This window comes from Salvia miltiorrhiza, chromosome 5 (genome assembly GCF_028751815.1).
Source record: "Salvia miltiorrhiza cultivar Shanhuang (shh) chromosome 5, IMPLAD_Smil_shh, whole genome shotgun sequence".
Taxonomy (NCBI): Eukaryota; Viridiplantae; Streptophyta; class Magnoliopsida; order Lamiales; family Lamiaceae; genus Salvia; species Salvia miltiorrhiza.
In genome coordinates, this window is record NC_080391.1 from 55,491,380 (window position 1) to 55,504,914 (window position 13,535).

At 34.4% G+C, this 13,535-nt stretch overlaps 2 protein-coding genes across 4 annotated transcripts; one reads left to right on the plus strand and one right to left on the minus strand.

Moving 5' to 3' along the window:
* Positions 1 to 3,335: 3,335 nt before the first annotated feature.
* Positions 3,336 to 6,949, minus strand: LOC131025213 (uncharacterized). Its single transcript, XM_057954867.1, has 9 exons — positions 6,819 to 6,949; positions 6,500 to 6,622; positions 5,767 to 5,964; positions 5,452 to 5,530; positions 5,130 to 5,278; positions 4,476 to 4,589; positions 3,963 to 4,094; positions 3,712 to 3,825; positions 3,336 to 3,598 (listed from the first exon to the last, which is right to left on the minus strand). Exons 1-9 carry the CDS (start codon positions 6,870 to 6,872, stop codon positions 3,551 to 3,553), a joined length of 1,011 nt encoding a protein of 336 aa, XP_057810850.1. The 5' UTR covers positions 6,873 to 6,949; the 3' UTR covers positions 3,336 to 3,550.
* A 1,126-nt stretch (positions 6,950 to 8,075) lies between these two features.
* Positions 8,076 to 12,558, plus strand: LOC131025215 (probable hexosyltransferase MUCI70). Of its 3 annotated transcripts, none has more exons than XM_057954870.1 (9): positions 8,076 to 8,229; positions 8,721 to 8,964; positions 9,351 to 9,467; positions 10,160 to 10,509; positions 10,928 to 11,139; positions 11,248 to 11,504; positions 11,605 to 11,783; positions 11,918 to 12,001; positions 12,080 to 12,558. In XM_057954870.1, the coding sequence occupies exons 2-8, from the start codon at positions 8,802 to 8,804 to the stop codon at positions 11,969 to 11,971; spliced, it is 1,332 nt and encodes a 443-aa protein (XP_057810853.1). In that variant the 5' UTR covers positions 8,076 to 8,229; positions 8,721 to 8,801; the 3' UTR covers positions 11,972 to 12,001; positions 12,080 to 12,558. The 3 variants fall into 3 exon arrangements, with proteins under 3 accessions (XP_057810853.1, XP_057810851.1, XP_057810852.1); XM_057954868.1 differs by having other exon boundaries at positions 8,086 to 8,229; positions 9,330 to 9,467; XM_057954869.1 differs by having other exon boundaries at positions 8,102 to 8,229; positions 8,698 to 8,964; positions 9,330 to 9,467.
* Positions 12,559 to 13,535: the final 977 nt, after the last annotated feature.

The following is a 13,535-nucleotide window of genomic DNA, read 5'->3' on the forward strand; positions in this document are numbered from 1 at the left end:
TCTGGAATGTAAGCGCCGCTCAGGTAGGCTTCCCAAAGGTTGCTCATCACTGCGGTTTACCGATCTAAGCCGGCTTGGCTAAGATCTGTGTAGATCTGAACTCAAGCGAGTATGCCGATCAACAGCTACAAGAGTTAGATTTGTGTCGATCTGAACTCAATCGCTGAAAGATCGTAACGGGGCCGGTACACCGTTCGGTAAAACGGCGCGAGGCACCGTGTAAAGGAGGAGAATGGGAGGCGGCGCCGGTGGGAATGAGGGTTTCTGGAGGAAGGAGAAGTCGGCAGATAGAGAGAGAGAGAGAGCCGAGTGAGAATTGTGATAGACTAGGGTTAGAATTAATTAATAGATGTTGACTTAATTAGGAACTTAATTAAAATCAGCCTTCATTAAGTTAAGTAATGCTCCCCTAATTTTTACCCAAAAAGGAAATGGGACAAGATTATTGGGACAACCCAAAAAGGAAAGTAGGACAAGATTATTGGGACGGAGGGAATACTAATTAAGTATTTCTTTATTACCTTCTCTCTCCTACTTTATCACTTTATTACTTTCTCTCTCATACTTTATCACTTTATTATTACACATTTAAAACATTAATCTACAACTCCTTAAATTCTGTGCCGAAAAACATATGTAGCGTCTTGGCCGGGACGGAGGGAGTATATTTTTTTGAATTAAGGAACTTAGAATATTAATTGTACATGCAGGTTGGTTGCATTCATTGTAATACAATTTTTCTTATTAACGGTAACACGAATTGTTCAATATTAATTTTTCTTATTAACGGTAACACTAAATAAGCTTTATTTTTAACCAAAAAAAGTGATACATTTTCAATAAACTATCTTGTTTTATTCTCATTAAAAAGACATAAAGCCATTCTTAGTGAGTCAGAATCAACTCATTTAGGTTGGCAATAAACCCCAAACATAGTACTCCCCCGTCCCAGCTTTTAGTATCCAATTTTCATTTTTTTTTGCCGTCCCACATTTTGGTATTCATTTCTATTTTTAGTAAAAGCAGGTGGAGCCCTTACCCCACTTTAATTATTTTAGCTCTCACATAAAATGTGGGACCCTGATACATTTGAATGTATGAAGCCGACAATGTTTATATCAAGATTGATGATATTTTATTTGCTTTAACTTGAATTATTAGTAGCTTCCGTTTGACGAGTCTTCTAGTTTCCCTTGTTTTACCCTATTATTTGCTTTAACTTGAATTATTTTTTTTTTTTTAATTTCAGTACGTATGCAAAAACTGTTCATTTTTTATTTTTAAACACTACCCAACAGTATAATTTATTAATATAGAATTCAAATTTTACTCCTCCACCACACATTTTCAAATACCACGGTGGAACTCAAATTTTACTCTTTCACTACATATCTTTAAACACTACTGTATAATAACACCTTTAATATGGAATCCAAACTCCACTCACAATCACAATACACTTTTCTAACTTTTCTTAAAATTCGCATTAAAAAATGTGGGGAACATTGATCATGGATGGCGAGAGTATAGAATTTCCAGGAGAAATTCACTAAATTTCGTACTTTAAATTCATAATTTTCCATCAAATTTATTGATTCATTTATTAATCATAATAGTAAAATTTAATTAATAGTACTCCCTCTGTCCCAATATTGTTGGCCACATTTCCTTTTTAGTTTGTCCCACTTGGCCACTTTCCTAAAATGGAAATATTTATCACATTCAATCTCTTACTTTATCACATTATCTCTCCTACTTTATCACTTTATTATATTCTCTCTCCTACTTTATCACATTCTCTCTCATACTTTATCATTTTATTACCTTCTCTCTCATACTTTATCACCTTCTCTCTCCTACTTTATTACTTTTATACTATATTACACACACACTTAAAATACTAATCTACAACTCCTTAATTCCCGTGCCGAAACCAAATGTGGCCAACAATATTGGGACGGAGGGAGTAATACAAATACACCATATATTCTCATTGACTTACCATTTGATTTGGGTCTTCTGACTTTAGGTGCTTTTGGAATTCTCATTTTTGCCCTTGAAATATCTCGTGTTGCTTTGCCATAGCATTCTTACACGTGTGTCTTAATTATTGACCACTACTTTCTTTGTCTGTTGTCTCCGAGTGGGACCCTTGGGCCTTGCATGTTCCGTTGTTTTCAAATTACTATTCATTAACCGTTAATTTAATAGGAAATAAAACTACTTTTTCCTAAAAGTAAAAGGATTTTATTAATCTATGCCTAATAGATATTCCCTCCGTCCCACGAATCTTGACACGTTTGGTTTCAGCACGCGAATTAAAAAATTATAGATTAGTGTTTTAAGTGTGTATTAATAAAATATAAAAGTGATAAAGTAGCAGAGAGAAAGTGATAAAAATGATAAAGTAAAATAATAAAAATGATAAAATAGAAGAGATAAGTTACCTTATTTGAAAATATGTCAAGATTCGTGGGACGGCCAAAAAAAAAAAAAACGTGTCAAGATTCTTGAAATGGAGAGAATACTTCATGCCTCTACAAAAAAATTGTTATATTGTGCGAACTCTACTAAGATAATTTTTGTATAGACGAAATAATAATTTTTTTATAAACAGAGGAAGCACGTTCTTTATCAATTTAGGGCCTGTTTGATATGGGTTTATAGGTAGGATAAATTAAATTAATACAGATTAGTGTGATGTTTGATATCATGTGCAGTTAATATGGTCAACTCCTACTTAATCCTACTTCTCCATGCTATTTTGTGGGATTAACCCATACTAATAATCCGCCCACCCCCCTCGGATAAATTTAATACTGAGAAGTTGGATAAAAATTCTGCTACCCTTCCTCACGCATATCGATGCAAATGCCCAAGTAATGGTGGACACACATGATATTTTTAAAATTATGTGAGGATAGTTTTGGTATTAGATAATATAATCCAACATAATCCTATGGATATCAAACATAATATAGGATTAAGTAGCCATGATATCAAACACCCATGAAATAATATAAATTCACACTAATCCACACTAATTTCTAAAGATAATTTTAATCCTAATCAATCCTAAACTGCAAATCAAACGGCCCCTTAGAATCTCAGAAGAAATTTTGACTTGGACAATGAATAGTTGAAACCATCAATTTATAACTTAAAAAATCACATTTTTTTTAATTTTTAATTAGTCTTTTTAGAATGAATCGGAATGGGCTATTCAAAAAACATATATTTTCATATTTTTTTCCAATTATTTTATATGTTTTTTAAAATGGATAATTTTTTCGAGCAACATGAATTTAGAGACCTTAAGAGTTAAGAGTTCAAAATTGATAAAGCTCCAAACGTAAATATTAATTTAAGATGGATCCATCCATCAAGCACACTTTCACATCACCATGTTGCCCAAAATATCTTTGCTAGAATACAACACATTTCAAGAAATCATCTAAGTTGTTGAGAACTTATGATTAGAGATGTCAGTCCAACCCGAAACTCGTGAGATATCATCACTAACGGCAGCATAGCAACGGGAGTGCCGCTCCTATGATGCCTGCGTGGAGTCTGCGTCCACGCCGTTCTCTTGGATCAGCTGGCGAGACACGGAGAACATATATTAAGGATTTGGCAGATGCAAATAGTGATGTAGTTTAGACTAAATGCAGAATGAATGCTATTATGGGATGGGAGAGGAAGTAGGGCTACCAGTGAGCCAACTCGCTCGAATGCCTCCATTACTTGAGGGTTCTCCTCGTTTTCGTACCCTACTTGTAGTATTCGAGGACCATTAATGGACCAGAAAGCCCTCCTGCCGGCTTCCTAGAAGAAGAAACGACGGTGAACACTACGTTTGCATAGTATAAAGTAGATAAAAATAAGATAGACTAATCCATCAAATCATCGGAAGAAAATGGCCCTGAATAGTTCTTGTCTTAGCGAGGGTTAAGTTAATTCACCTGTAAGACGAGTAGGTATATGGCATCAAGCGCTTGAACACAAATTTCGGGGTCAGCTATTGCTTCACGTTCGATTGAGAGCGCACTCCCAAGTTCGGGGGGCATTTTAGACGTATCTTGCTCACTGTATATCTGTTAAAGATCAAAGGAATGCAGAAGATTATGTGTGAGAGCAGAAACAAGAAACTGGAGTAACTAACAGCATTTCTGCGGTGGAGACGACAGTGAAAACCATCAACCACACACATGTACTACATGTGTGAAAACCATCAACCATGAATGTTGTGCTACATAGCTATCATTTGCATTAGGTCACATAATATTAACTCATCAAGGGCTATACATCTCTTGCTAGGTGCTTATACGTTTGGTAGAACAATTTCAGGTCAAAGCAAGATTACTACTAATCACAAGAGTTTTGACATCAGAGATTATGGAGAGGAGAAAATATATGTGAAGGACGAACAAGAAAAATTAGTCTAAAGAAAAAGCTGGTTTCAAAGAAAATTTTACCTTGTTTCCAGCAACTGGAAGCAGTAGAGCAGGCCATAGGAACTCTGATACGAGAAGCAAATTTTGCAGCTGGTTTTCTGCTTCAAAGCAACAGTTGCGAATAGTTCCCGAGACCTGTAAAAAGAAAATAAAACTAGTAGCAATCAGAAAACGTTCCATAATTCCCTCAAAGGTGCTAAACTTAATGTATCGGAAGCATATAAAGCCATTCTGCTTTCTAGTTGCTAGTTCTATAATCATCCAAACAATTCCCCCAGAAAGACACCCTAAGTGTTGTGGTTCTAACGCAACACAAGCATTTTCGACAGGGTGTATGTGGCAAGAATTCTTTTGGCTACTAGTCGTTATGTCCTTTCATTTCGTTCTCAACAACCCCCTTTGCACAACAGAAAAATTACTAGTACATGTGAAGTTAACTTAGGAGAAGTACCAGAGATGTAGATAAATCAAACAAATGCAAAAGATATTCCAGTTGATCCTTATATAACTGGCATGTCCATATTTCATGAGAAAGATGAACAATGAGGAACTAAGTTTAGAAAAAATAAATATCAAAAAGGAAACTAGGGGTTATCAACTCAAGTATAATCTACAGAGTAAGAAAAAAGAAAACCAAGATGAAATGTTGCATATCACGAAAATAAAACCAGATACCCCTTTCTTCCGCAATGGGCTTGGTGAATCAAATTGCCTGATAATTTGCTTTAGAAGTCCTCGCTTGGGTTCCAGTAGAAGCTTTCTTCCTGCTTCTTTCTGTGATATGTTTACAAGTATAGAAGCCACATGCTCAAAGGGATCATCACCTAGTAAGGATGAAAAAGAGCACAAAGGTTAAGCCATCAAATAAGACAAATATTTGGGTTCTGAACTACACAAAGAATGTCCAGAAAAGTATTACAACTTGTTTGAAATTCCTATAATCCGTGTGAAGATATTGAAATGACACATTACAGAAAGGATGGAAGGAAAAACTCACCTTTCCTTTCACTAGATGAAGCACAAAATGATCGAACCAGCTTCATGATGTACAGACCTTGCATCTTTTCATCTCCATTCTGGAATCCAGGATAATATTTGCTATATTTATTTTGGTTAACCAATCTTTCAGAAACTGGGATACAGTAAACTCCGACAGAATTTCAACAACAAAAACACACTTTATGACCCATAACTATTTTGCAGAATATAGTACAATTATCAGTATATGGTTACTCAACTAAACAATTTTCCTATAGTGCAACACCAAAAATAAAAGGACAAATGGAAAAGCCAAGGAGATGATAATGGCAACCTGAAGTAAAGATTCAATTCCAGCATCCAGTTGTGTGATATTGACAATTAGCATGACCAGTAAGTGTTTTATGTCACAGTCTATTTTGTACAGCATATCCATCACAATTTTGACGATACCCATCTCAACCATCTTTCCCGCTAAATCTGGAACTTGCGACAAATTAACAAGGGCTTCTGCGGCAGGTTCAGACACTTCCTGAACGAATGAATGAAATCAAATGTTACAAAAGAACTAACAGCAATCCAAATACAACATTGTCTAAATTTTCCATTCAGACGAGAAAACCAAATAGCCAATCAAATCTGTCTGCACGATAAATAGTCCGACGGACTTAATTGAATTGGATATATGCCTTTACTGGTCAAACATTCAAACTAGAGAGGAAGCAGAAACTGCATTTAGTTCAAGACAAGTTAAACAGTGAGGAGCATATTCTCACCTAAAGGCAGCTCTCAACGATTTACATTGACCAAATAATAGGTGGATTTAAACAACATTCAAAATCACTTTAAACTTCTTTCCCATGCCTTGATTTTCCATTCAGCCAATTTTAGACACTTCACCAAAATAAGTGACCTAAATTTAATTCTTCATATCCTCATAATTTAACTATTAAATACGAATTCTTCAAGCCTCTCCCAAAAAATCGTATACTGGAGTATTAAACAAACAAATTAAGGATCAAGCTCATCAACTCCTTTTATCAACGAGAAGTTCAGCAGAGTAGAACCTTTTTCTCAGCAAGGAGGCGGCACAGCGACGGAACGGCGACGGCGGAATATTTCCCGAGAGACTGTAGTCCATCTTCTGAACCCGTATAATCCCGAAAAATATTTACCGCGGCCTTTTTAATCTATATTGCAAAGACAGTAATAAAAATCATAAATTGAGCAAAAAAAATACCTGAATCAGCAAGGAAAAAAGTACTGAAAACAAAATTAGAAGATCTCGACGGCTATATTTAATTAATTCTCAGTCGAACTAGCGCATAAGCTGAGAGATATATGCTACTTATGAGACATAGAGTAGTGAAGAAGAGAGAGAGTTACAGGTGGAGAATCATGTGAGAGAAAGCCGATGAGTTCTTCTAGCTCCGTCGCCATTGCTGCTGCTGCTCGAAGGTTTTTGAGCAACGACTAGCAGTTGCAGAGGAAATGAGTTAAATTTAATTAGAGGTCAAGGCCCAATCCAAAACTAGTCCAAAGTTATGGGCTGGACCAATTTTAGCCCACTTAAGCGGCCCAAAAGGCCCAATGTGCTTACTAAAATATGGATTAGAAGTTACCCCCAAAAAAAGAAAAAAAACTCATTTAGTAAACAAATTTTTTAATTTAATTCAACAAATACAAAATTGCATACAAAATCGATATATATATATATATATATATATATATATTTATCAAAATGTATTTGTGCATCTTATCATCTCTATTTTATATTATGTGGAAGCGTTTATTTTGAGTAATATAATTAATGGATAAAGAGAATTTAAATTAATTTATTATTTATTTGATTATTTTATTAATTTTAAAATTACTTGATCATCTTATTCTTCAAATACTCAATTCTACATTTTATCAATTTTTCATTTCTAAGAAAAATTAGAGAAATACATCTCACTAAATTTGATGTTTGGCTTTTATACATTTCATCCGGTTAGATATTGTACATATTCTCGAATGGTGATATGTATAAATTTTATTATATGTAACTAGCAATTGCAAATAGTGTAATATACGAAAATTTGTTTTATATTTTTATATTTATATAAAATTGATACCAACTTATTTTTTTCATTTAGAAATATAATAAAATATTAATTTTAACTGAATATATTTGAGTTGAATATTAAAAAAATAAATAAAATAAACAAGATTTCGCAATAATAACAAATGATATTGCGACGGGGGAGTGGAGAAAATGATCTTATCTTCGTCTATGAAATAATTTTTTACTTTTTCTTATTGAGACTTTTAAAAAAAAATCCTACTTATTTGTGGACTATACTCCATCACCTATAATATTTCATTTATTTTTATTTTTCATATTTTTTCCACTATCAATACTAATTACAATATTTTTTTATCATGTTCGATACACTCAACAATTTTTTTCTTAAAATTCGTGTCCCTCCATCTAGAAAGTTATTTTGTGAACGGAGGTAATAATAATAATAATAATAATAATAATAATAATAATAATAATAATAATAATAATAATAATAATAATAATAATAATAATAATAAAGGGTGACATTTATATGAATTACTATTAAAATTACAAAATATAACTATATAAGAGTGAGCGAGTAAAATTTATTTCAAATCTGAAAGCCAATTCCAGCGTAGCAGCTGCAGCTTAGATCCGCCGCAGCCATTTTTCTTCATCTTCTTCCCTCCGCAACTTCTAATCCGCGCGCTAAAATATTCAATTACGTTAAACCAAGGGAAGATTCAATCGGTAATCCCTAACATCTTTTTTTCTTTATTTTTCGCTTTTCAATTTTCCTAACATCTTTTTTTCTAGCAATCAAATGGTTAAACCCTTTTGCATATTCATGGTATGACTGGAAATCGGCATTGCATATGCTACGAAATGAGATATTGTAGTTTTCGCGAAGTGCAAATGTAGATTTGGATAGTGTATTCTGTGATAAATCTGTAAAGTAACCGGATTATAGCTAATTTTGCATCGAATACTTCTTGTTATTACTTGCACAGTGAAAAATCTGAAGTTTATGGAGCACATAGCGTTTGATTAACATAAAATAGAAGAGTGTTTTTGGTGGAAGATGTGTACTAACTTATTTTCAGTTAGTTTTGAGCTGGATTTATTTATCTTTTTTAAGTTTAATTTGAAACACCGTTTCAATGTTTGTGGTCGTGAATTGATATATGTTGGAAGTTTTATATTAAGTACATGTAATAGCAATGTGTATGTATATCCTGCAGATGAGTTGTTTCATAGTTGAGGTTTTGGATGTGTATCCCAATGGCTTACACGAGCAACATTAACCTTTCATTTAAGAGAAGATGCATTGGTGGTTTGGAAACAAGTCACAGAGTCAGAATGAGAAACATTTGTCGGTTTCTCGCCGAGGAAGGAGGTTTAGTCGGATTTCTAGAAAAATGTTGTCACTTGCCGTCCTCTTCTTGATATATTTCACATACTTTGGGGCAAAGATGCATTTATATGGTGAGTGATATTGCCAAGCACTACATCGATGGAACTTTGTTGTGTGCATGCTTTGTGCTTTGGATTTGTCCTCTACTTGACTTTTTAAAACCAAAAGCTGGAGACTTACATCTCTTACTGCCTTTTGACGACGTTGTCAAGATTTTTGATGAAATTGAGAAATGATTTTATTCTTGCAATCTTTTTATCAGACGGCCTTGAAAACAAAGAGCATCTCACAGTCAATCTTGAAAACTGGGTAATTTGGTGTTTACAGATTGTTTAAAGTGTCCCAATAATAATGTATATTCTTATATTGAGTGTCGTTTTGATCTACATACATGCTGATTCTGATTTGACTTTCTCATGACCGGAACTGATACTAGCTTTCGTATATACATTTAAAGAGACAACTTTGTCCTTGGAAGATGTCGAGGAAGAATCTGTGGTGAATGGCATTGCAGAGCAACAGAAGAAGCTATCAAATAACGTAACAGAGCAACCAAAGAAGCCGCATAGGCAGCGTAAGTGTATAATGGTTACTTTCTACCCTGTCATTTATGATACTCCCTCCGTCCCCAAAATAACTTTCTAACTTTCCTTTTCGGTTGGTACCCGAACTTTCTAACTTTCCTTTTCGGTCCATCCCCAAAAAAACTTCCCTTTCCATTTTTAGACACTACCCCACCACAATTAATTCCCCATTTACCCTTACTTTTCACCTTTTCACTACTCTCAATACCAATTACAATACTTTTTCACCACTCCCAATACACTTAACAACTTTGCCTTAAAACCACCCGTGCCCCTCCCTCCTAGAAAGTTATGTGGGGGACGGAGGTAGTATATAGTTTCATGTGCTATGGATATATTAAGGTGTAAGTTCTGTTGGTTCACCTAATTAGTGCAGCACACGACCATTTAAGAACTCAACATATTTCATGTACAAAGTTATATATGCCTAGTGAAGTAGTCCTGGTAGTGCTAATTCTACTATGCTCATTTCAGAACAGAGACATATAAGGAAGTTTTTGCCTGTGAGGTGTCTATATAGTTACTGATATGGATTTGAAAACTTTTACCTGGAAAAAGAATATTGATTTTCAAGCCAGTGTTTCTCAAATGTAAATTATAAGTCAGTACGGTCATTAAATCAGGAAGTACTATACTGATCCTTCTGTTTATCCTCAATTCCTTTCTTTAAAATATTTTTCAGGCTACTTTCCTTGTGATGTACCTTTTCTTGATTCTGTTACTTCCCTCCATGAGCCTGAGGATAATGTGAAGCTCACTCGGTTCTCTTTGAGGTATCTTGAAAGAGAGCAGGGGATCCTTCCTAGTGAAGCACGATTTGGAGGACATCAGACTCTTAAGGATAGAGAGAAATCCTTCCATGCAACTAATCAAACTATTAATTGTGGCTTTGTGAGAGGACCTGATGGATTTCCAAGCACTGGATTTGATTTGGATGAGGAGGATAAAAAGTATATGAATGCATGTAAAATTGTTGTATCCTCGTGCATCTTCGGAAGCTTTGACTTTTTGAGAAGACCAACTAGCAAATTGGTAATCATTGCCTTGCTAGCTTGTTATTTTATATAATATATATATACACACATATATGTGGTAAATTACACTGTAATTATTGTACAACCCATTTTTGAGTTCATGCTGTTCCAAATACTTTGGAGCCAAGGGCATTCTCGCAAATTGAAGGAAATCTTACAGTACATCTACATCAAATGTCCATTAGGACCATTACTGCAAAATGCTAGGTTATTATTCTTACATCATCTTCTAGATGGAGTTTGTCATTATAGATCTCAGTCATGAAACTCACTTTAGATTCTCAGGCATAAAACTCACTATAGATCTCAGGCATCTTTTTTGCTGTAGGTTGCATATGATGTTTTCTGCTTAGCACTGTGTAGGTTGGTTAAACTGTACATACTTTCTTGGACTGACATTGACTTACTAATTGCAGATCAGTGAGTACTCCAAGAAAAATGTTTGCTTTGTTATGTTTGTTGATGCGCAAACTCTAGCTAAGCTCTCAACCGAAGGAAATATTCCAGACGAAAGAGGAAACATTGGGTTATGGAGGATAGTTGTTGTGAAGAACTTACCATATGAAGATATGCGGAAAACTGGAAAGGTGCCAAAATTTTTGTCGCATCGCCTTTTCCCGTCTTCTAGGTGATCCTCCAGCCATGAAATATCCATGATTCCTTTTCATTTCCAATAATATCTTGTTGATTTGAATAAATAATTAAAAATCTTGCTTGTGGCATTTTCCACTGGTAGGTATTCTATTTGGGTTGATAGTAAATTGCGTCTTAATGCTGATCCAATGCTGATCATTGAGTACTTTTTGTGGCGAGCCGGTTCAGAATATGCTATTTCAAATCATTATACCCGTCATTGTGTTTGGGAGGAGGTGCTCCAAAATAAACGGCTAAATAAGTACAATCACTCTGTTATTGACGAGCAGTTCCATTTTTATCAGTCTGATGGTCTAACCAAGTATGACTCGTCAGATCCAAATATTCATCTCCCGAGCTGTGAGTGTGATTTAGCAAATTCATTTTCTTCCTATTAGTGCCTCTTATTTGCTAGTTTTTGCAATCTGACTCAAACTATTTCTGCTTCGTTCTTCTGTAGTTGTGCCTGAAGGATCATTTATTGTCAGGGCACATACGGCAATGTCAAATTTGTTCTCATGCCTTTGGTTCAATGAAGTTGATCGATTTACATCACGTGATCAGCTGAGCTTTGCATATACCTACTTGAAGTTGAGAAGACTGAATCCTGACAAGCCCTTCTATTTGAATATGTTCAAGGTCAGTTAAGGCAAGCAATAGAGCAGCTAATTTCTCAAATATTTTACTTTAGTCCGGTTGAGCTTCAGTTCCCTAGTCGTATTTGCTAGTTTGTATCTAGAATTACCGATGATTTTGAAAGCTACCCTTTCCAGGATTGCGAACGCAGAGCAATCACAAAGCTGTTTCATCATAGAACAGAAACGTAGAGATTCCACCAGCGTTAGGTTGATGCAAAGGTAAAATTTTTCCTCACTTGCAATTCCTTTCCAATCAATGGGTTGAAATCAGTCTTAAAAATATATCGTGATATGCAGCACGCGAAAAGCATCATTTTGCTGAATCTGCCCACAGCTCGCAGAAATTGCCATTGATTTCTTCTCAACACACTGTGGAAAGGAATCGTTGCCTAAACTTAATTTGTGCCATTCTTCTTCAATGATGCAATGGATACTACGAGCTTTTGCTGTTGTCGTTCTGATTGTGTGAAGCAGTTGGGACTCAAAGTCTCCAAATCTGGCACATCCAACGATGTATAGTCGTCTACGTCGTTTTTTTGTAGGGACAACAGAACAACCTCAAGCTGGGGTTGATTCTTTGATCAGGCCCTGCTTCTAAACTTGCAAGTCTGTAAAGAGAAGGGAACGTCTCCTTCTTTCTTGAAGTGAAAATAGTTATATATATATACTATTTATTAGTGATGAGTTCATATTTGGACATCATCTGAATTGAACATAATTTTCTGTGCAATTAAAGCCATGATCCGAATCACCACATTTTGGTGTTGATAACATAAGATGCAGCATTTACGTTATATTGGTTTCGTTTTCAAGAACTTTGAATATTTTCGAAATTTCTCTAGAATTAAGATTCCGGTCAAATGAGAAAATTCCAGCCAAAATAAATTGATGTGACATCGAAATTTAGAAATTCTAGCTCCTGTGTCTAAAAATTCAAATGCCAATTGAGTTTCGATTTGGCATGAATCTTAATTTTGGAAACGTTAAAAAGATAGTAAAATTTGTGTATTTATTCACCAGTTTTAGTTTATGAATTTAAAGTCAATTAACTCAATTTAGAAATATTCCATCAGTTTACGGATTGAATTTGGATTCATGGGATCTGAGCTGCAAACATGGTCTATACATATCTAACAAAATTCCAAAATGATCATGCTAATTCTCACTCGTCATATCTTTTTAATTATACTCTCTTTCGTCCCACGAATTTTGACACGTATTCTTTTTTAGGTCGTCTCACGAATCTTGACATATTTTCAAATAAGGTAATAATTATTACGTTCTATCTCTTATTTTATCACTTTTATTACCTTCTATCTCCTACTTTATCACTTTTATACTTTATTACATACACACCTAAAACACTAATCTACAATTTCTTAATTTCCGTGCCGAAACCAAACGTGTCAAGATTCGTGAGACGGAGGGAGTAATTTATAACCTCAATTTTCAACAAATTTCAATTTATAGTCCAACTTTAATTTATTTCTCTTATGTCCTAAATTTTGAAAAAAACTATTCAATTATAGCCAGAATCATGCTAATTTATGACATTATTATTTTTTATCAAATTATATTTAAAACGATGACTAATGACATTCCCTTGCCCTTCAGTGTAGAATACATTAGGCTTTGATTTCGTGACAACCGATACTGTGTAGTTTGATTTTTTTATAAAAAAAAAAAAAAAAACACTACTAACACAAATTCAACATTATTATAATTATAATTAAATAATTTCTCAAAATTTGAC